At 44.8% G+C, this 27,693-nt stretch overlaps 1 protein-coding gene across 1 annotated transcript; it reads right to left on the bottom strand.

The window, feature by feature from the left end:
- Nucleotides 1-700: 700 nt before the first annotated feature.
- On the bottom strand, nucleotides 701-27,693 carry LOC101834398 (transient receptor potential cation channel subfamily V member 5). Its single transcript, XM_005083082.4, has 15 exons — nucleotides 27,584-27,693; nucleotides 24,199-24,296; nucleotides 23,936-24,058; nucleotides 23,306-23,443; nucleotides 22,898-22,996; nucleotides 22,543-22,715; nucleotides 22,255-22,401; nucleotides 19,887-20,099; nucleotides 9,602-9,688; nucleotides 9,431-9,507; nucleotides 8,983-9,148; nucleotides 8,721-8,787; nucleotides 6,781-7,049; nucleotides 3,044-3,150; nucleotides 701-2,235 (listed from the first exon to the last, which is right to left on the bottom strand). Exons 1-15 carry the CDS (start codon nucleotides 27,691-27,693, stop codon nucleotides 1,938-1,940), a joined length of 2,172 nt encoding a protein of 723 aa, XP_005083139.1. The 3' UTR covers nucleotides 701-1,937.

The raw sequence follows: 27,693 nt of genomic DNA, 5'->3' as shown, positions 1-27,693 counted from the left end.
TCAGCCTCTGCAAAGGATGCTCTGGACACTTGGCCCTAAGGCTTCCTCCATGTAGGAATGGCCAGATCAGTATTACTGCTGTCTGCTTCACAGCCCAGTGTAAAAGTGAAGGAAGAAGACTGTGGGTCATGACATCCTCAATATAAACACAGCCCGTGTTTTCAAGATCAAGGATGATAACTTGCAGAGGATCACCTAAAGGATAGAGCGGAGACAGTCCTATGGAAGAATTGATTGGGCCATTCGAATAAAGGAAGACATGTTCCACCACTCGTAAAACACCAGGATACAAGGGAGATGCAAACGTCTCAGACTCTGAGCCTCCGGAGAGAAGAATGCTGCACGCTGATAGAAATGATTCCATCTATGTTATATTTAATCCTGTGGGCCTAGGTCAGCTTTGTCTGGAGTCTGAATGCCCACTTTTGGAAAATCTAAATGATAGTGCAGACCACAGGCCAACCATTCTCATCTCAGTGCTAGAGACTTCCATGCTTCCAGAGCCCATGGCGGTAATGTTGCAGGAGAAGCCGTGGTATTTCCTCTCAGGTTGTGTTCGCATTGCATTTAGCTTGTCCCCGATATATGTTTCATGTTCTGTGTCCTTCTGTCTCACTGAAGTAATAAAAATGTCTTACATACATACACACACACACACACACACACACACACACACACACACAAACCAATTCCATATATAAGAGCATGAAAAGACACTCAATATCCTTAGACTTTAGGGAAAGGCAAATCAAAACTACAATGAGATAGCATTTCACACCCAGTATCAGGACTTTACAAAATGCTGAAGGCCATTATGGAAAACAACATGGTGGTTTGTCTAAAGAATTAAACATGCGGTTGCTGTGTGATCCATCCATTCGATTTTTAGGCACATAAACCTCACCAACATCCAACAATTAAAAACATGAACGTCTATAGACATATACACTCATTTCCATAGCATCAACATTCACAAGAGGCAGAAGATAGGAAAATCCATAAATAACCTTTTCCAGACAGACTGATAAACAAGGTGAGGTGTGTGTACATTCACTCTAAAAAAAGAAATGAGATGCTGATACTTTTACAGAATAGAAGAAACCTTGAAACTATTATAGTAAATGAAACAAGGCGAGCACAATGGACCTGGCCTTGTACAATCCCACTTAGATAAAGTACCTACAATAAATTCCTAAGCAGGAAGTAAAATAATGGCTTACTGAGGACTAAAGAGAAGGAACAGTGGAGAGGCATTTTTTTCAGTGGGTAGGAATTCCAGTGTCTGAAGATGAAAAACTTTTGTATGCTTATACATAGTGATGCTTACACAATAGTCTGAATGTACTTTATACTGAACATAGTTAAAACGATAAATTTTATGATATATACATTTTGACATAAGAAAAATTAAAGGCCACAGGATGAGGAACTCTTTTTTTTCTTGTAGTTTTCTACTCAGGATTTGGTTGCTAGTTGGAGGAGAGAGTCCCAAGGAGGGTAAAGAAATAGGATTGACTTTGGCGTCACGATGGTTCTTTTCACATTAAGCATTGAGGAATCAGGCAAGTCTTGTGGCGTACTGCTTTCTATCTTCTGTTCAAAGCATAAGAAAGATTGTCCAAATGTCAATCAAAGATGCCAGTGTCCTCATCTCTTGTGCTCAGTTGCCAGTTTCTGAAGATGTGAGCCTTAGAGGAACCCATAAGGTGTGTACAACAGCAGGTGACCACTGCCCATCTACAAATGCTGAAATGTGAAGGGTGATTTACCGCTCCTTAAAGAATACTCTATCTGTACCCTCCCACCACTCACAACCACAGAAGTGCGATTCTTGGAGAACCAGCTCACTCCTTCTTTCTGCCTCTCTTCCTCCCCACCCCTCCCTTTTCCCGTGTCTTGGCCCACTTGGGGCTAGATCTAAAGAAACAGAATACTTTTCAGAAATGGTAGATCTCCTCTCTATCCTCCTCTCCAAGGTCTAGTCCAAGATTCAAATGGCCCAGGGTATTTCGACGGAGGATTTCCCAGCCACGGTGGCTATTGCTGCTTAGGGATGTAGTCCTGGACAGAGGGGGCGTCTGCGAGACCACAGAGCCTCTATGTAAAGTTCTAGTCTCAGTCCCAGAAGGCTGCTTCTCAGATAGCTGCTCTTGTACCTCCTCCTTGTCTGAAGATTTGAAAGCCTCCACATAGCGAAGCACTCGATAAGGATTCTGGTCATGGTGGTGCTCAACCCTTGGAGGAAACAGAAAAGACTCGTGAGAGCTGAGGGGAAGTGGGTCACGGAGAGAAGCAGAGGTGAATGTGGAGGAAACGAGACGCTCGGAAACAAAAGGAGGAACTGAAGCAGTGAGAGCATCTAGGATGGAGGGCCCCCCCCCCGGAAGAGAACGGAGTGAAAGTTAATCTGAGAATGAGGTGAGAGACGTAAGGAAGTCAGCTATGGAGAGTAACAGGGCACAGGCGGCACTGTATGAGGCAACATGACAGGGGAGAGAGAGAGAGACAGAGATAGAGAGAGAGAGACAAAGAGAGAGAGACAAAGAGAGAGAGAGGAGAGAGAGACAGAGACAGAGAGAGACAGAGAGAGAGACAGAGAGAGACAGAGGAGACAGAGAGAGAGGAGAGAGAGAGAGACAAAGAGAGAGAGAGAGAGGGAGAGAGACAGAGAGAGACAGAGAGAGATCTGAGTGCCCATGAGGAGAGCCAGGTCAGGGGATAAGGGTTGCCTATGAAGGAAGAGGCTAGAATCGAGGCCAAAGTGTGTTGGAACCGAGGATAAGGAAGTCACATGAGTAAACACGGGTGGAAAACAACCGGACAACCCGTTGTCCTGAGCGTTTACACGTCTGTGTGCATACCGTTCCACACACCACTGCCCTGTAGTAAACACAGCTGCCTACTGTGTTCTCAGCCCTCCATCCCCACTGACTCTTCACCTCCCTCTCACTCTGCCCCAGCAACAGAATGCAACTGCCATGACATTTCCTGGTTACATCTCAGAGACTGCACCTGCAGGCTTCACACACATACTGTCACTCACCGTAGGAACCAGTGGTCCCCCAGGCCGTACTCGCAACCGCAGATCCCAGATCGGGGCCACAGGAAGCGAGGCATTTTCCTCTCCAGCATCACTGTGGTGGCCACAACCTAGAAGGAAATGAGGCAGCAAAAGACCTCAGAAGGAGTTACAAGGGTTGGAGAGACACCACGGTCACCAAAGAAGGAACCAAAAAAACCTACCCATTCAATGAAGACCCCGGAGGCCAGTGGTAAGGGCCACTGTGCACCCATATCTACGCTAGTCCCAGAAGTCATGCTAACTTGGCTGTCTCATCAAAACAGGACAGAGGGTACTTTTAAATAGAACAATTATTTCTATATCATTATTCATATTCACAGAAAGTGAGTCATCCAAAACTAAAGTGATTTCCTCCCCACCTCCCATAGGAAAGCTGCAAACCAGTGCCATTGACTTAAACAGAATGATGAAGTAGACTCTTCATGATGTCAGAAATGAGAAACAAGGTGGCTCCAATTCAGGGACTCCCTGACAAGTTAAAAATCCATTTCTTAAGAAGTAAAAGGTTTGATTAATGTCTGTGTACTAGGCAAGGAAGTTTCCAGCAGTATGTTCCATGTTCTGTCCTTTGTCCTGCCCTCATTAGTTAGCTAGATGAAACAGACATCAAGCTTATCAAATGTGCCTGTGACACAAAACTGGGAGGGATACATAATAAGTGGAGTGACAAAAGCAATATAAAATGATTTCACCAAATGGGAATGCTTCCCCAAAGCCAACAACACAAAAAATTAACAGAACAAAATGAGTAGTGTTACCCTTACATTTAAGGAGTTTGGCTCATTAATGTAACAAAAAAAAACCAAGGGTTATAGTTCATTGTGAGTCTAGAGTGGCCAGTTGTACATCTGGTTGAAAAACTGATCCATAATACACGTCACTGACAATGAGTATTGTTTCTTCCATAATAAGGAAAAGCCTCTTGCTCCATATCACAAGGACTTTGAGTGCAGTAGATGGGTTGGCGACAGGAGATTATTGATGTGAGGAGCTATCAATCCCTAAAATAGCCAGCTTTCTGTGACACATCTTTCTGTTCTCCCTAGTGGTCTGTAGGAGGAAACTTAGGGCTGCACCATTAGCCACATGTTGCTCTAGAGGCGCATACGGATGTGGTAACGAAAGGGCGGAACTGCACCGCTAACCACACCCACTTCGGGCATGACTAGAGACAGGGCGGTGAACTACGCCGCTAGCCAGGCCCACTTTTGGGCGGGGCTGGAGGCGTGTACGGAGGTTCTTATAAAAGACTGCAGCAGAACCACATTCGTTCCGGGTAGCTTTCGGTAACGAAGGCTACTTGACTCATCTGGGTTGCCTGGTTTCTCTTGTAACAATAAACAGTTACCGATGCCCTCAACAAGAGTGCCGTTTATCGTTACAGCGACAATTGCCTTCCCTTCTCTTGGTCCCTTGGTTGTACCAGGTTCTCTCCCGTCTCCCTTCCAAGCATTTGACTCTCTTCTGGATAGCTGTTCTTCTCCCCTCCAAAATGCGTATTCACGGTTCTTCTTCGTTTAGTTTCCCCTTGACCCCTTTGCTCTGGCAACGCAAGCCTATCTTTTTTCGTTCTGGCTTATGATCTAACCGCTTTCAGCAACTGGCCAGGGTGGATGGGGTTGGACAGTTGGGTCAGTTCTTCCTAACAGACTGGAGAAGAGGGGCATCTCCTTCTTACTGTCCCCACTGCCTCCAGTACCCAGCACTTGGCCTTGCCTTAAGTTCCAAAATAAGGCTTTCACCTAAACTTTGTTACAATCCTGTGGAACTTAGAATGGATTGGCTGGGCTCAAACATGCTTTTCAGTTTTAGTTTTTGAGGCGTTGAGAACTCACCCTCTAGCCTTGGACATGCTAGGGGTGGTCGTTTGAATGTAATTGATTGCTATAAGCTCGTTATTGTGGGGGATGGCCTTGTTGGAGTAGATGTGGTCTTGTTGGAAGAAGTGTGTCACTGTGGGGGTGGGATTTTAGGTCTCCTTTGCTCAAGCTTCACTTAATGTGTCACTCAGATCACCCCCTGTTGCCTGTGGGTCAAGATATAGGACTCTCAGCAACTCCTTCAGCACGGTGTCTGCCTGTACACCACCATGCGGTGCCATGATAACACTGGACTAAATCTCTGAAAATGCAAGCAACCCCAATAAAATGCTTTTTTTTCCTTTATAAGAGTTGCCATGGTCATGGTGTTTCTTCACAGCAATAGAAACCCTAACTAATAGAAACCCTAGCTACTATCTGGCTACATCTCTAGCCCAAAGACATTCCTTTAAAGCCTGCATTGTTGTACAATGTTGGAAGAGTCAGAGGATGCAACTTGAATGGGACCTTTAGAACTGTTCAAAGACGTGTACCCTGCCCCCATTCCCTTCCTGTCAGTGCCTTCCACTTCTTAGAAGCTGTCAACGTGGGGTGATTTGTCTTAGAAAAGAGAGTCAAGCTGAGTGGGTAGAATAGGAAACCGAAGGGATGTGTAAGGTAGAGGCTGAATTCTAGACAGATTGCACATCTAGTTTGACATTTTAACCTTCCCAGTTATGAGGATCAGCTCATCCACCTCATCTTGTTGCAAAACAAAAACAAAAAAAAACAAAACAAAACTGTGTGGGTTTGGTTTGTTTCTCTTTGTGGTCATGCACCCTCAATGATATAAATCCAGACTTGTACCTGTTGCACTGTTCTCCTCAGCTAGCTAGTCCTAGCCATCCTTGCATCTGTCTTAAACATTTCTCCCTCCATAAAAAGCATTTTTCTAACTTTCTACTTAAATTCCTCAGTTGCACCTCTTCTTAGCATGGCACACTTTTCTGTGGCAATTTTACTTCCATGAGTTTTCAGCCCCTTGTGAAATGATTTACTTAGTGCCTGTCTTTTCTATAGTTTGGCACTTCAGCTGGAGGGCCTACGATGTCTCGTTGGCTAAGTTTGTGTCCCAGCTCCTCGACACCTCCCTACATTTAACAGGCTTTTGAGGACTATTGCTACATACCCGCTATACAGTTATCTGAAGTGTAAACATTGGTTATATTCAAATATTTATATAGCACTCATGTGGAAAGATATGTGCTCTCTGATGCTTAGGAGGAAAAAGTCTGAAACTGTAGAGTAGAAATATGGCAACATAGGTTTTAGTTCACTGAGATATGGATGCTTTTAATAATAAAGTTTTCACAATCTAGAAAACTCCCATTCTCTGAAACCTTACTCAAATACACAAAAATAATAAGGTCATAATTAGACTAAATAATATACTGAGTGACTCTCACACTGATACATAATTATGTGGAGATGTAGCTCAATTACTTAGCAGTCTTTGGAACATAGCTTCTAACTCTAGTATTTGATTAGCTTACTGTGAAACAGAGAAAAAATATAAAAGGGATTTAGGGATTTATAGAATCCAGTAGAAGAGAATGTCTAAGAACCACATTACATAAAAACAAAATATTCTTGTTCCCTGTGGATTCAAAGATTCCTGGATACATTTTTTTGGCCTGTAATAAATAGCCCAACTCCATGCTTAGATCCCCCATTCTATCATTCTTCTGCCCCTTCCATCCATCTGCACATACTTCAGATTTACATAAACGTAACTAAAACGATAGCCTCTTGGAGCTGCTCTGGGACTCCACTAAGAGTGGTTCAAAATAAACACATGTCACTGTAATAGTATTTCAATCCAGATCCTGACAGACTCACCTGCGCCCTCCAGAGCTCATCTCTCTCCTGGGCCACTCGCCAGTGAGTGTCACCCATCATGGCAATGAACAAGTTGAGCATGAGGAGCGTGGCGATGATGGCGAAGGCGGCGTAGGTGAGGTCGTACATGAAAGGCAGGTCCACCCTGTAGTTGGCAGGGCCGTCGATGATGGTGAGGAAGAGCTCGAATGTGCTGAACAGTGCTGTGGGGTAGTCGGAGAATTCCCCTAGATTTTCTGGGTCCTCTGTCTGGAAAATGATACAGAAGGCTGCTCCGCCCAGGAAGATAGAAGTGGGGAATGAAATTGTCACAATAAGTATGGATTTGGTTACAATGAGTCCTGCTTCTGGTCTGCATAGCTCCATTATTTACACATAAATGCACACCACTATGCATCCACAATAGGCTTACCTCAAAACTGGGTAAACCTAAGAATCCTGACTAAATGAAGTTCACTGTCCTGGGTAATGATAACACTCAGCCATTCGTCAGGAAGAAGTATATGTGTATGTGTATGTATAATAAGTTGCCTAACAGATTATTACACTTTGAAAAACCAAATATTTGAAAGATAAGTTATTAACAGAATGTGTTGAATCTCCAACGATTTCAAAAGGCCTAGCACATGATAACAGAAGAGCACTTTTTTAATCTTCAAGACTTCCAGATAACCACTCATTACTCTGAGACTTGCTAGGCCAGCTTTGATCATCACGGAAAAGCTGTCTCGTGGGTGTACAGCCTACCATATGGCAGGCTATCCTGGACCCTTACAACAGCAAGAAGGCTTTAAATGGCTTCTTATTGCATGGGGTACTCAAGTGTATGACAAGGGGATCCCAAGAGCCCACAAAAGAATCTGTAGGAAATACTCACTTCCTCAAGCAAAATCACGTGTGATCATTGAGGGGATCAGAGGTGTAGGACATCTTTAGGCAACAACAACTGCTCTGCTAATTGCAGTATGTTCATGGGTAAATTTAGAGTAGGGAGAAGGAAGAAAACTTACATGAGGCCTCACAGGATAGAATGCTCCATACAGACGTCCAGTTTGATCCTTTCACACTAAAGGTCCATATGTATGTATGTATGTATGTATGTATGTATGTATGTATGTATGTATTTTAATCTATCATTTTGTGGGGAGCCTCATCGAATAGAGAAATTTCTAGAGGTAGTGACGGGGTTCTGTAGCGATGGGGGCAGGGTTCTTCGGAGATCATTTTTTCTCATGTGCCCTCTTCTCTAAGTGGGTGACCAGTTACAGACACGGAAGGCTGAGTTAGAATTGCAAGTTTTTCACGAGTCAGACCTGGGTCTTCTTCCTGTGAACCTGAATTCTCTTGTGTCTGCCAGTGCTCCCTCTGCTCGTCTGTTGGCTTTTACTTCCCGTGCTGGGCTTTTCTGTACTTCTTGGCATCCCTCGCTGTACCTGTTTGTCCCCATTCTCTCAGTCTCTCAACACGGCTCTTCCCTGACACGACACTCTCTGCCATGTCTCAGGCTCTCCAAACTCTTGTTATGCAGCTCCGTTTGACGGTGTTTTCCATTTTCCGTATTTTAAATGACTACGTATAGAAAGAGGGCACTTTGTGCTTTATTGAGTGCCTTTTATTCAGAACTGCAAGCATAGCAGAGTTCAACATGGCATCGTCCCTATTTTTTGCACAGATAGTATTTAAAGTATCTACAACTGTCTCTCTCCAATACTCCTTTAAAGGGCTTGTGGCAACAGTTAGCCAACATGAATATTGATGGCTCAGAAACCCGAGTCTACCTTCCAGGCCAACCTGGGTGGTCCCTTTCTACGAACAAAGGTGTGTTTTTAAACTGATTTTTCCAATAGGAAACAACAACAGTGAAATCAAGTTAAAGTGATAACAGAGTCAAATTTCTGAAGATATGCATCTAACTAACAGTCTGGAAATAGTGCCATTACCTGAGGCAAATCCCAGGATGACCATAGCCATCAGCCAGCAGAAGCGTAGTAGGTCTCCAAAAATCATCTACAGGAAACAAAGAAGGGGAGGAAGATGGGGTGACTCTTTCTCCACTGTCACTGAGCAGCTGTTGCTGACAGATCTGAATATCTCTGTGATGCCTCCCGCTAGGCTCCGAGCAGCAATTTTCCTTTGCAGCCCCCCCCTCCATCTATGAGGGCCCTGTATCCCAATCATCAGGAGGTTTGGGAAACAACTGACCTTCTGAATCATGATCGTAAAGGGACCCAGCATCTGGAATCCTCGGGCGAAATACATGACACTACACCATCCCAACACCAGTGCCAGGGATATGGGCACAGCCTCCCCGTTCACACTGGTAAGCCTCATCACCATGGTCACCAGCACAAGGGAGGCATAGCTGATGCTGAAGCCGGAACAGAAAGCAAAAAAAAAAAAAAAAAAAAAAAGAGGTATGAGCTGGGAATATCCTCATCTGCTGTAGCATGATGGTGACTTGGCTAGCACCCACGCATTCAGGCTAAGCCTTAACAGCAAAACACACACATAAATGCAAAGATGTGGATCTACTGGGCTGGAATCCCTGGAGTGTCACTTGATATCTAGGCCTCAACAAGTTAACCGGAGACCTGACAGATTCTAGTAAATGAAACCAGAGCTTGATTGAAAGAAGGAAAAGGACACTCACGTGATGACATGGAATGGTCCCCCGAGAACTGTCTGTCCAAAGTAGCGAGAGGCGCCAACCCTGAAGATGTCCGGTATCTAGGGAAAGACGGCAAAGCAATAAGAAAATATTGACTGCAATTCAAGATGGGACCTAGATGGATGGCTTTATCCCAGACCCCCTGCGCCTCACCTCTAGAAATAGAATAACCACAGCTCCCATGACTGTCACCAGCTCCCCCACCAGTCGGACATTGTCCTGGTAAGTCACATATGCTTCCTGTGGAAGGAGATCAGGGTATAAGTATTTCCTAATGTGAAGAGTTATAACTTTTGGTGCCTGCTGTCTAGAGCTGTGTCCAAGACAAGGAAGAGCTCTTGTTACTGCTATCATCATCACCCCATTGTAACTTCTACTCTGGCTAATTCTGTGACCAGAACACGAGTTTATGTGTGCAAAGTTTTCTTATACTGTTATGTGCTAATGACTTGATCTACTCTGCGGCAATGCTTCTTCTTTATATATGTTGTGAGGGGCAATTTCCATATGTATTGAGCAGCTGAGACAGCATTTCAAAGCATCAAAATGACCAAATGAAACACTGGGCATGGTGGTACCTGCCTGCAATGCCAGTGTTCAAGACACTGAAGCAGAACAACAGACCACAAATCCAAGACCAGCTTGGGCCACATAGTGAAACCTTGTCTAATGAAGTAGCAAAGCAAAACAAACAAAACAACAAAGCATGCCAAGTGAGTAAGAGGATCTAGGAGATGGTGATGATGGTTTCTGCCATGGAAAGAATCCAACTGCATCAATCTCACTGTGGCTTGTACTCACATTTACGATACTATAAGCATATCTCAGAATTCAGGGGCCACTGTTGACCCCAAGCTTACTCTCTCTAGTGAGACCTTGCAGATCTGAGGATGAAATTCTTCGTTCATGACACTTACCTACTGAGAAGTCATGACCTCACTTGAGAAAGTTTTTGGGTTGTTTATTGGGAAAAAAATAAAACCATGTGCAGACAATTTAAACATGGAATTCTATACCTAAGTCCAGCAAATTAAAGCAGCTTTGGGGCTGCTCCAGAGTTCATTGTTTGCTGGTCATTGGTTTTGTTCTTATCCTCAGCCCTTGGAGCTATATGAACTCACTTTCTTCTCCACTGAAACTCATTTCACAAACTGTCCTTTTACTACTGATCACCTATCTTACTGCAAACCATCCATTTCACGTTTAGACTGTAGGTAAGTGGAAAAATAAACAGTAAGCACATTAACTGTAGAAATAACTTTGAATACAGAAATCAGACAAGTGAATCTGTTCTTGCACAATTATCAAATTTCTTTTTAAACCTTTGTATGTTGGCATATAGGTCTAGACCAGTGGTTCTGAACCTTCTTAATGCTGTGGCCCTAATACAGTTCCTTATGTTGTGGTGACCCCAACCATGAAATTACTTTCGTTGCTACTTCATAACTGTAGTCTTGCCACTGCTATGATTTGCCGTGTAACTATCTGATACGCAGGACAATCTATATGACCCGTGTGAATGTGTCATTTGATCACTCCAAAGGGGTCAGGACCCATGAATCTTTCCTTGTTTCAGTTAAGAAGAGACATTGAGACAAGTCTGGTATTAAAAGCTTATAATCCCAGTAACCGAGAGGTGGAGGCAGAAGGATTTTGAGTTCAAGACCAAATCCCAGGAACCCAGAGGTAGATTCAGGAGAGTTGGGAGTTCAACCCCATTGTTTGACTACGTGACAAATTCCAGTCCAGCTTAGACAACTGGAGACACTGTTTTGAAAGAAGGGAGTCTGTGAGCCCTATCTTGAAGACAGAGCTGTGAAGATCAGAGTGCCCCTAGAGGTCAGGGAAGCAATGACACCATCTATGTCCTTCAGATGAAAGTCAGGGAACTCGTGAGCATATGAACAGTCTCTCTTGCTCAGGCTCACCCACCTCCATCAGCCCTTCTTTGCTTATTCAGCAGATTCCTTTAAATGTAGGCATTCCCCTACATGAATTCAGCAGTCAGATAGGCATCCAGAAACTGCAAGCTTTTCCTTGAGTTGCAGGCATGATATGGCTGCCCTTTCTCCAAGAGCCCCCTCCCTTAAATCAGGCTGCAGGGTGTGGGGTCTTCTGTGAGCCCACTCCTTTCTGTCCTTCAAGACCAGTTAAATAAATAAGTAGGAGAGAGTGAGATAGAGAAAGTGAGAGAGAGGAGAAAGGTTTTTTTGGTTATTGTTGTTTTTAAAAACTCTATTTTCAATGGTGTGTGTGTGTGTGTGTGTGTGTGTGTGCATTGTGTCATAGTAATATTGTTTTGGGCACTTAAAGCATTTCATACTGACACTTCTTTTTGTGTATAGTGGTCATTTTTACAGCATTAGGAAAATGGCAGTGCTCTAAAGCTGCAGAAAGAGACCTTGATTTCAGTGATACATCTCTGGCGGCTCAGGAAGTGATGGCCCCTCTTCACTAGCTATTCTAAGCCTCCTTATAATTAAGCCCAAACAAATAATGAGTGTGCCTTTTTAAGTTTTAGAATTTTATTCTTTAGGGATTGTACTCAAGATGTGCTGCCTAAATTAAACATCTAATCCCTAGTTCTTTAGATTTGTTGTTCTTAAGAAAAGGTTTGGGCATCGAGGCTGTGCTTGGTCAACTGTCACTAAGTTACCACAGTCACTCAGTCTCAGCTCCTGTTTGTTCTGCCCCTTGGTTATTTCGATGCTCCTTTTCTTTCATTTCACAGGACCTAATGCCTTCAGGCAGACACACTGCTGCCTATCATCTTCTTTACCCTGCACCCCTGTACTCCCCTCCCCTCCAAATTTCAAGACCCATCTTTTGGAAGTGTGAGCATTACCACATGACTTCTGTTTCATGCCTTTCCTAGCTGTCCAGTGCCTTCAGGGTAAAAACACAGACGATATGAGATAGCGTTTCCCTAAATACCAGGATAAAAAGTCACTAGATAGAGACAGGACTAACAAGCAGTTAAAACAGGAGATCCTCTGAGAAAGGGTAAAACCTGGTTGACCCCCTGGAATGGGGTAGAGTAGCAAGCCAGGCTGTAACTGCTGTTTTGTTTGATTTCATTCTTTTGTTTATTTCTTTTTGTTTTCTGAGACAAGGTCTTACCGTGGTAGGCCTTGGCTGGGCTGGAACACATTGTATAGATCAGGTTAGCCTCAAATCCATGGTGGCCCTTCTGTCTCTGCCTCCCGAATGCTAGAATTCCAGGGGTGTGCCGTCACACCCCAACACTGTCATTTGATTTTCAAAATCGTGTGATCGTGTGTATGTGTTCTTTTAATTAAACAATGTTCATTGTGAGAGAAGAATCAAAGGTAAAATTAACTAAAGTGATTTTATCAAACTTACCACTCTTACCCTTGCTCTTGTGTTCTTACGCTGTGTGTGGACGGGAGACGCGCCAATGGGGGGTCCTGTTAATCAGGCCTTAAGGCAGGATGTACTCCTTCCTTAAGAAACCACTGACACCCCGCACCTGTCCGTCTGTTTCGTTCACACTTCCTTATGCTTCAGGATTCAGGCCAGGCCAACGTTCGTCTGGGTTCTCCTTGATTACCCTTCTACAGCTAGCTCAAATGCATCTCCCGTGGGGCGCTGCTCCGATTATGGACCTCAGCTAGAGCACCGAAGCGTCTTCGCGCTCCGTACCTCTTAGAGTGCCCTGAGGACATCGGCATCTTACTCCTATTTTTTTTAAATCCACAGTTTACAGCCTTGTGAGAAAGTATTCATTTAGCAGGAAAGCCAAGAAGGAAGGGGTGGAGAGGGGCTGTGATAGGGCAGAGGAACAGCTTTCTCTGGATGCTGCAGACTGAAGAGGGAGTTAGATCAGTAAGTGGGGATGGAGCAGCCTGTTCGGAAGCAGACCAATTGAAAAGACGGAGCCTGAGACGACCAAAGTCCTTGCTCAAGATCAGCCGAAACCTAAAAGGCACTCTACTCCACTCCTCTAGAAATAAGCTATTTCCTACAAATAACCAATAACCAGAATGTTCTGCGTTTCCACACGGCTTAAGAGTTTTAGGAGTTCTTAGCAGCCCGACGGTTTAGGAGTTATGATAACCTGGAGTTTAGTTGTCAGTAACCAGATGCCCAGACACTCACACCGCATTGCCAGGCTCTCCTGATACGCTGACTCCCCTGAACGAAACGCTCAGGAATGGGCGTAGTGGAGCCCAAGAGGCATCAGTGAATTGCAAGGGCTGCGCGTGCGCCATGTGGAGAAAGGTGAGCAGCACTTGACATCCCAGGGCACGGGAAGAAGTTGAAAAGCTTTGGGCTTTCTCCCCGGACATCAGACCTACAAAGGGTCCCACCGGCAGTTAGCAGAGGGTTCCTCTGATTTTCTAAATTGAACGGGGAGCCTCCCAAACTGGACTAGCAAGTGTTTTCCACAGCACAAAGGCAAGGCAGGATCCCAGGACAGTTTATCTCAACTCGTTGTTTTTCTTTAAGAAGACCTACAAGGTAAGGACTGCTGGCCTCAGCAGAGTACGGTCCTGTTCCCAGGAAATGTTACCCTCTCGCAGACTATGACCCAGTTCCTGTATTTTCTCAGGAAGGCTGACTGGGAAATTTTCTTTTTCTTCCAAGAAGCCATTAAGAAACAGTGACCACTCCTTTGTGAGTTGTTCCTGTGTGGTTTTGCCCCAGACCTCCACTAATTCTGTTTTACTTTGTGCTGTCAGCTTTGCCGTTTGACACAGGATCTCTCTAGACAGCTCAGGCCGGCCCAAAACTCACAGTCTTGGCTCCACTAGAAATTGCTGGCCAGCATCTCTTCCCTTTGCCCATTGCTCAGGATCTCTGATCATCTCCAGTCACCCTTAGCTCTGGAATTCAACTATGTGGAACTGTGGAATTCACTGATAAACTTAAATTGTAAAAAGCAAACAAACAAACAAACAAACCTACCCCCCAAAAGCCAGCATGTATGTCAAAAGAACTGCAAAGATTAGCCCAAGAAGATTAAGATGTATTCTTGTATTTTGATAAGATAAGGGGAGTAGACACTCTGGATGATGAAGACTCCGTGTAGCACAAAAAAATTCCACCCGGCACCTAGTCTTCTTGCCCTGCATCCTACAAAATTCATAAAATCCTGTGGTGTACCTGAGCACCTCCAATGGAGGGCTTTGAGATCAATACCCACTTCATTTTCTAAGGCTGCTGGGAACACCAAATACAACTAATTTCCACATTAGTCTTAGACCAATTACCTATTCCCAAAGAATTATCATTTACTCTATATCTAAAAGGCTGATTACCTAAAGTAATAGTGATGGTTATGAAGACTGGAGAGCGAAGAGTAGCTCAGAAGTTGGGAGTGGGAGATACTCCATATCTGATCTTCCTTCGCTTAGGGTAACCTCGCCTTTACAAGTAATTCCATATAAAAGGTGAGGGTGGTGGACTTGGGCTAGCTCAAGCCCTAGAGACACTGGTTTCTCATGGGTCTACAATGAGGAAAAAAAACTTAGCATACGGCATATGACTCTGGAGTGAGAAATGGCCTATTTTGCAGTTACAATTCATGGTTTTAAGATGATGGACTCTTGAGGTCTATTCATACCTACACCAACTTTGCTGACCAAATGTCTTCGTCAAAGTGCTTAATATCTCTTAGATTTGTAGCCACCACTGTTTCAGTGATGCTTATTTTATTTATGAGTAAGAGGAACATTAAATGGTATAAAGCTTTGCCGTGTAAAAGTGATCTACAAAACCACATCATCTTTATATGATAGCTTATTAAAAATGCCAGAAACTTCAGGTGAGCATAACAGGGTCTCCAAAGCTTGACGAGTGTGGGCAGGATATACATGGTGAGCATTTGATAGAGGTTATTTTTATCTCCTGGGCTCCCTGTTTCTCTTCCTTCCTTCCTTGGTTTTAATTGGGATGCTTGTTCCACAGGGAGCTGATTAGAAGCCTTGAACAAGGGATTGTACAGAATTGGAGAGATCAGATGGGTTTTCAAAGGGCTATGGTGCCCGCGGCTATCTGGAACGTACGACAGAGAAGGTCGTATGGAATCATCACATTGGCTGTGCCAAATTGATGATTTAGAATAGGAAACCATGAATAATTCCTAAAATCGTCTTCCCTCCTCACTCCACATCCCTCACAAAGAAATGATGATTTTTTTAACCTTTGTTAAATCTCCAGATGCCAACTCTTCCTCCCCACCTCCGCATGAAATCACTGTGCCAATTCACCGTTTTCTCTTGCTTGTGAACTACAATAGGCACCTGATTGGCATCTCCATAGCTTCTTAGTCATCTCTAGCCTGTTTTTGTATCCTGCTACATTATTTGGCATGATGATTTTTTTTATTAATGCCCATCATTATATCCAGCTGGACAAGGCTATAACCATAGCACTGAGGAGGCTAAGAAAGAAGACTGCCAAAAGTTTGGAGCTTACCTAGCCTACGCAGAGAGTAGCAGGCCACTCTGGCCCAGTTTTTTTCATATTTAAAATTCCAATCATCTTGCAAATTTGAGGATGAGGGTTAACCCCAAATATGTTCCGGAACACCCTGTACAAATTGGGAAAGGTCTGCCTTGTCTGAGGCACTTGTCCAGCTCTCTCTGTCTTAACCAGGCTCATTTCCTAGACACCGAAGAGAATTTCCTTGCCTTAGGCTCTGTGTATACGCATTCTCCTTGCCTAAAATTCTGTCTTCAGTTTGACCTAAGCTCAGGGCACAGGATTCTTTATAACCCTTTTCTGTCTCTCAGAGGAACCAGGCTCTGACTATACACTATCTTAACACTGTACCCTTTTTCTTACTCTGGGTAAAATTTTAGGGATAAGCAATTTGTAACAAAACTTATTCATGTGCTAATTTGGTTCATGTACATGAGTCTATAAGTTCTTAAGCAATAATACTAACTTCATTATATTTTGTTCAGACCGTGGCTATTGAATTTTTAGTGCATATACTAGTGCTTAGCATTATTTATTTCATGAATGAAGTATTGAAATATTTCTAAGAAAAGAAAACAACAGCAAAAAAGAACTTGACAGAAATTTTTTCCAGGAGATGAAAGGGATAGATAGATAGATAGACAGACAGACAGACAGACAGACAGACAGACAGACAGATAGATAGGCAGGCAGGCAGGCAGGCAGGCAGGCAGGCAGGCAGGCAGGCAGGCAGGCAGAAACATAGATAACCTTGCTATATAGTCCCTGGCTAGACCGGTACTCTGTGTATAAAATCAAGCAAGCCACTTGAGTTCTGGGAAAAGGTCATGCATAACCATAACTACGCCTAGTTGTAATGCTCTCATGACCAATAGTACATCAAAAATCAACATGAACCTGAGACTGGAAAGCTAGAAAAAAAACTCCAGGATGGAATCTGGTCATTCTCAACCCTACCTGAATATGTGTCATTTGAGTTTCTTTAAAAGACGGTGGCCATAGCTCTACTTTGTAAGTTCTGAAATTTTAGGTCTGGTTTTCAGTACAAGGACTTGTCTTTTTACTGGCTTCCCAAGTCTGTCACACGTAATCTTTGCTTAAAATACACAGATCTAGTGGTCACCCAACTATTTAATTTACAGAGTTAGTATTAAAATCCAAGAAGCCTCGCTCTCAAACCTCAAACTTCTCAATTACTTGAACATTCTGTGCCTGAACAATAAAGCACATTGTCACTCTGACACCCCAAATTTGCGTGGAGCTAAGTTAGCTCCTCCCTTACGAGGCTCAGTTTTTATGTGCTTTATGCTGCCCCACACAAACAGAGGATCTTCATTCCAAATGTCCAGCACAGAGCTGCTGGACTGTTCACATAAAATCCTACGTATGAAGACAGAATAGTTCTTTAAACTGGGTGCTGAGGACCAGTTGTTTCCATAGACCCCCAAATCATCTACAAAGGCAGTCCCAGAGCAAGTGAGAGCCCTGTGCTCCCAGCACTATTGGAGTCATTGATTATTAAGCATTCGTTTTTGAAGCAAAAGTTCCCTGAGGTAACTAATTGGTCAACGGTTGAGTTCAAGTCTAGGCAGCATATTTTTACACCTTTGTATTTCTGAGGCTTTCAAGTAATATGTAAATAGAAAAAAAGAGAATTTGTTCAAGAATTTGGTGCAATGTGAAAGCAGAATATTCCATACTATGGTGATAAATTCTTATCTTATTCAAACCGACTTAGAACCAGGACATTCTAGAAACTCAGGGCCAGGGCTTAAAGATTAACACCAGAGAATAAGGACCATTCACTGATGTACATTGCTATCCAAAGCCCTATTCTACAACCTTGACCTTCATAACCCTTGCCCCATTGCCAAGAAAAGAATATTTAATGAGTATTCTATTTTGTCCAGAATGACTGACTTCAGCAAAAAGTCAAGGAAGAAAGATGTCTAGGGGGAAAGAAAGGAGGAAAAGGAGAAAAGAAAGAAGGATGGCTGGGTCACTTAGTTATAATTATGCTATTTTTAGACCTGAGGAAAAGGAAGGAGATCTTTCTAACATAATCTAGGCTACTTGGATTAAAGAAATGTATGTATGCGTAATTCACCCTGCCCCAATGAGAAAGACACGTGAGGCTTAGTCGTATTTGATTGCTCAGCGTCACCTAAGTGTAGAAAGGGTGGGGCCTCACATACATTGCCAGTGTGCAATCTCTGTGTTTGTTAGTGCGAGACAAAGGTTAGGGGACAACACATGGGAGGACACAGGGACAAAGACAGTAGGAAAGCCTGCCTACTCTGTTTTTATATGGTTATGTGTTTTCCTCCATTACTCAAGCCATTTGCTTCAACCTCCAAATTACTATTAGTGTCAACTCTCTTTCCTAAATGTCTCTTTGGTTGTATTTGACCAGAACTTTTACGCCCAAATGGAGCCATGAGAAAAGAAAATTCCTTTGAACATCTGCGCCTAGCTCTGATATTCTGGCAGTGTCATCATTCACTCTGTGATAAAGCAATCTCCCTCTTCCTTTTCTCTCCCCTCCTCCTCCTCCTCCTTTTCTTCCTGCTCTTCCTCTTCCTCCTCCTCTTCCTCTTCCTCCTTCTCCCCCTCCTTCTCCCCCTCCTTCTCCTCCTCCTCCCCCCTCCTCCTCCTCTCTCCTCTGTCTGTCTGCCTTCTCCTCTCCTCTCTTCTATCTCAGAATGATTTTTACAGTTGAATAATACAGCATTTTAAAGTCAAGTTCATTATCCATGTATCGTATACACGAGATGTAATGCATATATAGTAAAATCATAAATGTAACGCATTTATTTTACACATCATGTACTCTGTATCCACGTCTCTATATACATGTGTATATATGTAGAAAAATATGGATAGATATAGAAAAAGAGAGACTATAGGAATAAGAAAGGTGGAGCATCTTCGCCTAGCTTGGGGTTTTTGTCCCTGTTTGTGTGCTACCTTTACCTAACTCAACAAATTCAAGGTTTTTGCTTCTTGATTGCAGGAAATTTATCTTCTCTTTGGGACAAAATCACCCCATTTCTTACTTGTGCTAAACTCTTCCCATGGTAAGTCTCTGTACAGACCAGTAGTTCTCAACCGTCCTGATGCTGTGATCCTTCAACACAGTTCCTCATGTTGTGGTGACCCGCAAGCATAAAACTATTTTGTTGCTGTTTCATAAGCATAATTTTGGCATTATTATGAATCATAATGTAAATATCTTATATCCAGGATATAAGACCCCTGTGAAAGGGTGTTTCCACCAAGAACCTCCAGTATAGATGATGATCTCCAGCATCCCGCTCTTACTCAGCTTACACAGTTCTTTCTTACCTTTTCCCTTTTGTTGTTATCTCTTTATTCTTTGGGGAACTACTTTAAGGCACTAGGACAAAAAATTTAGGGTTTCATAAACAACCACCTCCATGGTGTTCTACTGGTTGACCATATATGTCCAAAGCTACTCATCAGAATCTGTGCATTTTGTTGCAGCAAACAGAGAGCTTGCTCTACATGGCATCATTTTAATCTATTTCACACCTTTATATTTCCATCTTTACCACCCCAGACCTCTGAAGGATATCATAAAATGGCAGGTCCTGGAGAGGTGATGTGTACTCAACTGCTGTCCCTTCTGAGCATCTTTCTATAGTCTCCAACAGAGATCCAGACAACCCACCATAAAGAGAAACTCCTTGGTAAATCACGTGGGATTTCACAAATGTGCAAAGTTGGCAACACCAAACTTTTTTTTAAAAAGCACTTTTGTGACAAAACTCATAGCTTCTTGGACAAACACTTAACAGATGAGGCTCCATCTGTAAGGTCCCCTATCTCCTGTATAATGCTCGTGGTAGTGACAAGGTACCAACTTCCTGAGCCTGTGAACATTGCCTTTTCTGAAGAGCATCAGTATGGTCTCCAACACCATCAGCCCAATGCCGCCGTTCCCTTTTTCATGCATTTTCAGAAGAATTACCTGTAGTGTCTTCTGTTCCATGACGGTGTTATCTCGAGAATGCGTTCTGTTGGTGTCCCGGGCCTTGAGGGGTCGGTAGACACAGCACACGGTGAAACAGACCATGTACAAGATGTAGAGAGCACCCAGGAGGTAGAAGTAAGGCCGTCCATACTTCCTCCACTTTAGGCTCACCAGCTCTCTCACCGGGGTCTGTTCTAGAATTTGGCGAGCCTGTAGGAAAGGGGACAGCACAGAATGAACATGGGGAGCGGAGTTGAGTTTCGAATTGCATTCCAGATGACAGGGCGTCATCCGGGCACTCAGTTCCTTGACAGGCAACTAGTTAATTTCCATTACATGCTAGGTTTGCACTCGTGTTACGGAGAAAGTATTTACGGTGGTAAACGTTGTGCATACCGCAGCAACACAGCGGCTATACTAGATCAGTAGTAGCCCTGGTGACTAAAGGGACCTTTAAGCAAGACCATTCCACGAATAGCAGCAGTCACTAAGAAAGGAACGTCGGAGAAGTCACTGCCCTTTTTGCAGGTAAGATATGCTTGGGACTATGAGAGCATCTGCTGAGATCAGTAGACAGAAATTGCATGAGAGAAATAAACAACAACAAAGATCACTGTGTAGATGTATTGTAGATGTCACAGTAGGGAGGTTTTATTTTTGTTTTTTTTTTTTTTTCTATATGTAATAGAAAACAGTGGGAATTCCAAGCAAGAAAACAGTTCAGTTTGCATTAGAAATGCGGTTAGACCGGCAAAAAGTGGTTCAAAAGACAGCAGGATGTGGCAACAGTCTAAGCCAACCGGATGTTACTCTGAAAGGAGGAAACAGCAAGACACAAATGACGGACCATCGTGGATGGGATAAAGCGTCTGAAAACCCAGGAAGAGGCAAATTCAAAGTAAAAAGCAGAAAGGATTAGGCAGAAAAAAACCATTCCCTTGAGGTGGAGGGAGAAAAAGACAGTTTCCAGATATGCTGAACAATCCAGGGAGAAAGTTGAAGGAGTCCCCAGCCAGAGACACTATTTTCACCATAAAATAGAAAACTCTTGTTCTTCAGATGGAACTAAGAGTGCCAACTGCAAGAAACATAAGCAGTATCAAGACAGGCGGGGTTAAAGAAAGGTAGCTGGTACAGGATGTGTAAAACCCACGGGAGAATGCAGGTGGTTAATATTGTACGTCAAAGAGGGGGGTGTGGGTGGTTGCAGAATCTACATAGTCTGTGGGGGTTTGTAGTCCTAAGAAACCCTGCTCAAGCTTTAGGTGTTTCCAGGAGTGCTCCAGAACCATACAAAGTGGCTGTTCAATTTTTCTCTTCGGCTCATTAGTTATAATTTTCCATGCTTCGTGGCTCTAGGAAATTGTCTCACAGCAGACAGTCAACAGAAAGTCAGTCTGACCAATAGCTATAGGTTCCTGAAGATGGGGCCTTTTTTTCCACTCCAGACTCTTCCTTGCAGTCCACTCAGTGGTTAGTCTGAACTGCCTTTATGTAGTTCCATCTCTGGATAGTCTGATGCAAAACTCGTGGCTTTGTCGTTGCTTGTTTGGGGCTTTTTGCTTGTTTTCCCTCTTCCCAGTGACACACAACTCCTTCTAGAGGCCCCGGGTGCAGGGTCCATCCTCTGTGAGGGCTCCTGGATTGTCAAGCATGTCTGGAAACTCTTCCTCCCTCCACCCTCAAAGGTCAAGACATTTCCTGCCTACGGCTAACCCTTCCTGCTTCGTATCTGCCTCTTCCTGGTTCCCCAGCTGCCTCGCCATCTCATCCATTCTCTTCTCTCCTTTGCATCTGGCTGTAGGTGTGTCTCACCACGCACACACGCCAAATCGCTCCCACCTCCATTTCGCTGCCCCTGTGCACAGTGCGCGCCCTCACCATGGAACAGGTCAGACCCGACTGCAAGTTTTGAGAACATCGACCAAAAATTGAAGAAACTGGCTAGAAATATATATATGTGGTTTTTTTAACCTCTTATTTGTCCCTTTGGTTCCTTCTGTATTGTCTGGGGCAAAGCACATATTTAATAGGCTAAATGATGGGAGAGAGGAATGGAAGGAAGGAAGGAAGGAAGGAAAGAGGAGGGGAGGAGATAAGGAAGAAAAGAAGGAAGGAAAGTGATTCCAAGTCAGAAGAGTCTTCATCTGAAAGGTTAAAATACGATAAATAAAATGAGAGTAGAAAGAGGTCTCAGAAGATGAGTGTTGGATACTATTTGTATTTATGGAAACTATTTTCTCCTATCTACTGTCAGGCTGTGACATATCTTGGGATCACGGTGTCTCAGCATATGGAAAAGCAAACAGGGTCTCAACGTTGGTGTTTCTCACATGGGGGCTCTGGACCCGTATGACATCTATACCTCTTTCTTCTTGGAGGAAACCACAAGCTCCAGAAAGGACAACTCCTCGCCCCAGGAGTCAATCTCTGTGATATCATAGAGGGACGATGTCAGTGGCCCACAGGACCACTGGATATGCTTCCGTTTCTGCATCAGGTGTTGGAACATCTGGAGGAGCGAGCAAGGATTTGAATGGTGAGCGTGTTGGAAGGTGGTCTAGGAAACACCTGTGGACCAAGTCAATTACCCATGCTAGTGATGGGGTAGGAAGGGAAAGTCATTAAAGACACCTTAGGGCACAAATCTCACCACAATATTGCCTTCCACTCCAGCCAGCTTGAAGGGGGTGAGTCCCTGGTTGTTGGGCACGAGTTCCAGGGACTTCAGGTGGTCTCCCCCGTCATAGGACAGCAGCAGGTTGTACATCTGGCAGGCAAAGGTTTTGTTGGGCTGCAAGATGAGTATGTGCAGTACTGTATTTCCTGGGGGAAGACAGATGCTGTCATCGGGTTCCCTGATGATTCACTCCCTGTCCCAATGTCCTCTCTGTCCCCTAAGCCCCCCCACATGCATGCATGCTTGTGTGTGTGCACGAGTGCGCACACACACACACACACACTCTCTCTCAGAGCGTCCAGCACTTTCTCTAAATTCCAGCTCCTACCCAGAGAGTCCTGAGCCCGGATGTCAGCTCCATGTTCAATGAGCAGCCTGACAATCTCCTCACTGCCCACACAGGCAGCAAAGGACAGAGGGTGCTCTCCTGTGGACACAAGGAGGTATGTGACAGGACAGCAGGATCAGGAGAGGAGAGGGACCTCTGCCCTTCAGCCCAACAACTGCCTCCTCCTCCCACGTCTCAGCTTGTGGCTTGGGATCATGCACCCGGTGGAATCCAAGGAAAGGCGTGTTGTGCAGGGAATTGGCCTCAGGTTCTAAGTCCTAGAAGGACTGCCCCATCCCAGCTTCTCAAAAGATGGAACCAAGGAAAGGCTCCTCCTTAGTGTCTCCTTCTTTTTGCCCAGGCCAGTTCTCAACCTTCCCCTTCTCTGGTCCTGGCTCTGGATCTCACCATAGTAGATGAGGTTGTGGGGACTGCGGTGGAAGGCAGACCCCGTAGCTCTGGCGGAGACACTGGCCCCTCGGGCAAGCAAGGCGCAGACGAGGTTCACATTCTGGTTCATGACTGCGATGTGTAGTGCAGTCTGACCTGGCCCAGAGAGAGCTGTGAGTCACAGTTCTGTCTGGGGAACAATACCCCCAAGCCCTTTACAGACACCAGGGCACTTCTCACACAGTTCTGCCGTAGGCTGCAGAGTAGCCAGGGACCAAGGACAGTTACTCCCTCGGGCTCCTGGATCAGTATATCTCCTTCCTTCATTTGTTGAGGGGTTGCTATACATATAATCAGTCTAGTGTTGTAGAGATAATAAGAGAGAAGAGAGGAGGGGGGGGGGAGGGAGGGAGAGAGGGAGGGAGAGGGGGTAGAACACACTAGGGAGCTGTGGCCTGAGAAACCCTGAGAAAACTAAAGGGAAATACATAAAACAGCTAAAAGGGAGCCATGGAGGCTAAAATTTATCTCAACACATGGAGAACCTCCACCTCTTCCCCGAGCCCACCCTACACAGATGCGCTTTAGAAATGGTAGACCACCCACCCACACCTGTTTCGGCTTTGAACTCTTGTGAGACCTCCTCACCTACAAATGGCTCACACAGTGTGGGTTCTGTGACCAGGTACGGAGCAGCCTCCATCAGCATGACAGCAGCATCCAGGTTGTCATAGAGGGCCGCTACATGCAGTGCTGTCTGGCCCAGGGCTGCTGGAATGAAACAAGGCAAGAACACCAAACCCTTGCCAGTCTCTGCCAGGGAAGACGCTCCCATCTCCAGAAGCACCCCAGCACCCTCTCCAAGTAGCCCTTTCCAAAGCACCTCTCTATCCCTGTGGTTCGGGTCTCACCTCTTTGTCGGAAGTCACAGTTCTGGTCAAACTGAAGTCTCTTAAGTGTACACAGATCATTTTCCTTAGCTGCTCTAAGCAGTGGAGACTCCCGTATACTGGAGGAAAATGAGTAGGAGTCCATTAGGGACCATCACAGAGAGCCCATGGTCAGAGGAGACAGAGTCATTCTCTGATATGGTCACTACTCGCGGAGTACCCAGCAACAAATCAACTTTGTCACTCTTGAGTTATTTGTTGGACTCAAGGGATGAGAGGACACAGGGGCAAGAGCTTATTTTGAGGCCATTCTGACTGCCCTTGTGGCTCTTCTCACGTTAATTCCTCCCAGAAATGAAGGCTTGTATGTGGCCTGAGTCTTAGCTGTAAGTTGGTAAATAGGACAGCTCTTCACTTGTTGAAGACATTGAACTTAGGACACAGTTCTCAGATTATTCAAGCTGCATTTAACCAGAAAGCCTCTTGCTTAGAGTCTGTCTTCCATAGTACTAGAAAGTAGTATGCAAGCTGCCAGCAGACAAAACCAATCAATAGTCCTATCCAACTGGGACATCTACGAACCACAACATTGACCAGCATGGCAAGTATTCCTCAGGTGCAATCACGACACGCCTATCTTTGCGGTAACCAACAGCTGTCTAATTGGACTTAAAGTCCAATCAACAGGAAGGAAATCATGCCTGTAACTAGGAACATAGCCAACTACATGGAGCTAGTGAGGTCACGGGTCTTAGAAGAGAACCAACTATCATCACTTTACTAGATCAGCATAAATCCTTAGCAACACTCTAATATTTATACACACAGATAAGCATGGTTCTCAGCTCTCATTAAGGATTTTCTTCCCAGCAAATAGAGACCTTCTCAGAAAACCACGACTGAACACCAGGCACAGATCGATGGAACATGGGGATACAAGCCCCGTGAATATACCTTCAACACAGCTCCTGCTCAGGAGCAGCAGAAGAGAAGGCCGAGAGATTGTAAGAACCAGGAAGCCTGCTGTGAGACTGTGTCTTTGATAAAAGGCTGCCTAAACAAGACCTGAATAGTGACAGCATCAATGGACATGTTAACTTGAAATAGAGAAAATATCAGAGTCCTACCCTTAGACAAAGAATGATAGGCAATTCATGACTGCTGGGAGAGGGAGAACCAGCCTATCCCAGAGGTTAGCTCCTTAAATGCTTGTCTCGTACACCCTGGTTAACCTGAACTCATTCACGCACAAGCAATGAAAGTGTACTCAGCAAGCTGCATTCATATTTTTGCAAACATATGTGTGCTTGTGTGTGTGTGTGTGTGTGTGTGTAAAACAATAATAATCAAAGGAATGGAGGCCATCTGTTGGGGGTAGGCATGGAAAAGGCTGGAGGGAGGAAAGGGAAGAGAAAAAATGATGTAATTATATTTTAATGGAAAACATACTGAATAAAAGTAATTAATAAATTAAAAACAAAACATAAGGAATAGTTCCTGAGGAGGGAGAGTCTGGGGCCTGAAGTGCGTTTCAGAGCATCCTTGTGGGAAATGAAAAGAGGCCTGCTGGGTTTCATCTGAGTCACACACAAGACTGTCAGGTGCTTGGAAGGCAGACGAAAAGGAGGAGGCATTTCTGTCAGCTCCCCAGGCTCCCAGACCAGCTAGACCTGCTCTCCGGCCAAGTGGAATTTGGTCATCAGACACTGCCGGACTTGGCCTGGCCTTTAGACCTTACAAATTGTGTGACATTGGTCACCTAAGATTCAATGGTTGTTAAAAGCTGAGCCCTGGACTCTCGCGTTTGTCCCCACTCAAGTTCTCGCCACTGCATTGGGTTGTGTAAATGCCTTTCTCAGCTGGGAACAGAGTTTGGGGTGCCTATAAGCCATACCTTCCCCCCCATACTTAAACCTTAGACTTAAGACTCTGGGTTCTTTGTTTTCAACCAAAGAGAAATGAGTACCAGGATTCTCAGCTGCTTGAGACGTTTCTCCTACAAATTCCCCTCCGTTAATCTTTGATTTTGACTTTGCCTGGATATAAATGGAACAGGACATAAAGCCGAAGCCATCTTTCTAGACAATTTAGTTTAGGCTCCAAAGGTAAACACCAGTCTAGCAATTTGGGGGCTGTAGGGAAAGCAGAGGACATAGACTAATGACTATTTTCCTTTTGATGTCTCTCAGTCCTTGATTCTTCTCCAATGTCTCCAGGGAGAAAGGTCTTTATACTTAAAGAACCATTTTATTCCACATAATGCTCCCAGGAGGAACTTACGGAGCCAGACCCTACCCTAGCTCATCTAAGTTCTTGGTCCCAGCTGAGCCTTGGGGCCATGACCAGCCCAGAGAGGCTAGGACTGGATTCCAGAATTTCTTCTCTGTTTTGAGGCTACTATAAAAAGCTCTGTCCATCCTAACCCTTGACCCCACCGCACCTTTGCTGAGGAAAGGTCTAGAAGCCAAATGAGCCCAGGCTACCCTAGTCCCACACTAATGCAAGGCTCGGAGAAGCCAAAGTTTCCATTGCATAACCAGGGGAGGAGCTGTGTTTATAAGCAGAGTCCCTGTAGAAGGGACTCGGTGTGAAAGATAAAGGCAAGCCTTGCGTGTTCACAACCACTGAAACTTTTCAAAAGAGGATGCACCGGACAGGACACCGTCACGCACAGGGCAGGCATTCTGCAGTCAGCTCTATCTACATTCCAGCCAGCTCTTAAGGGGAGGCAAATCCTGCAAACTGACACAGGAGCTCACCTGAGGGAGGGTCTCTGGTCCTTTTTTGCCTGGAAAGCTTTTCCTACTTCTGAACCTCAGAGCTCATTCCTGGAATGATCTATCTGGAAATGGATCAGCCACCCTGGGACTAACGGCCTTCAGCTATCTCCCTGATCTCTGGCGAGCCTGACGCATTAAAGGACAGAAATTGAACTCAGCACTCCAGCCTCACCTGAGAGGCCTCCCCCAAGCCGGTCACCTCCAAGCATCACACAAATAAATAATAAAGCCCTCCTCCCCCCTCTCCCAGGCAATCGGGTTTTCACTCTTCCCGATGACAGCTCCTTGATCACTCTTTCATCAAGTCCCCTAAACAAACGATACTTCAAAATCTGTAAGATTTGATCTCCTCCGCCATGAAACCTACTCCCCGGCAGCCTTCTCTTGCTTGTCCTCTCTAGCAATCCGACCGTCTCCTACCTTCAGATCCATAGTCTGAGTCTCTGTATATACTAAGCCATACTTTCTACGACCACTGCCATGGGCTGGCTGGAGTGCTATGCCAGCTAGGTTGGAAGGGAGAGATTGAGTGCTGCTTCCGGGGGGGGGGGTGGGAGATCAGGTTGCGTATGTACACACGGGGCACGAGAATCTGTGAGGCGGTGAGGGACCCTCAGGAGCCCTACCTCTTCTGCTGCAGCATGTGAAGCTGATCCAAGTGCTGGTCCCAGTCTTCCTCTCTGACACAACAGCCGAGAAGTTTCTGGAGCTGGATCCAAGGCCTTTTTGCCACCAT

Source organism: Mesocricetus auratus, unplaced genomic scaffold, assembly GCF_017639785.1.
Source record: "Mesocricetus auratus isolate SY011 unplaced genomic scaffold, BCM_Maur_2.0 Super-Scaffold_100694, whole genome shotgun sequence".
Lineage (NCBI taxonomy): Eukaryota > Metazoa > Chordata > Mammalia > Rodentia > Cricetidae > Mesocricetus > Mesocricetus auratus.
Note: the sequence above shows the minus strand (reverse complement) of the source record. Positions and strands in the feature narration are given on the sequence as shown.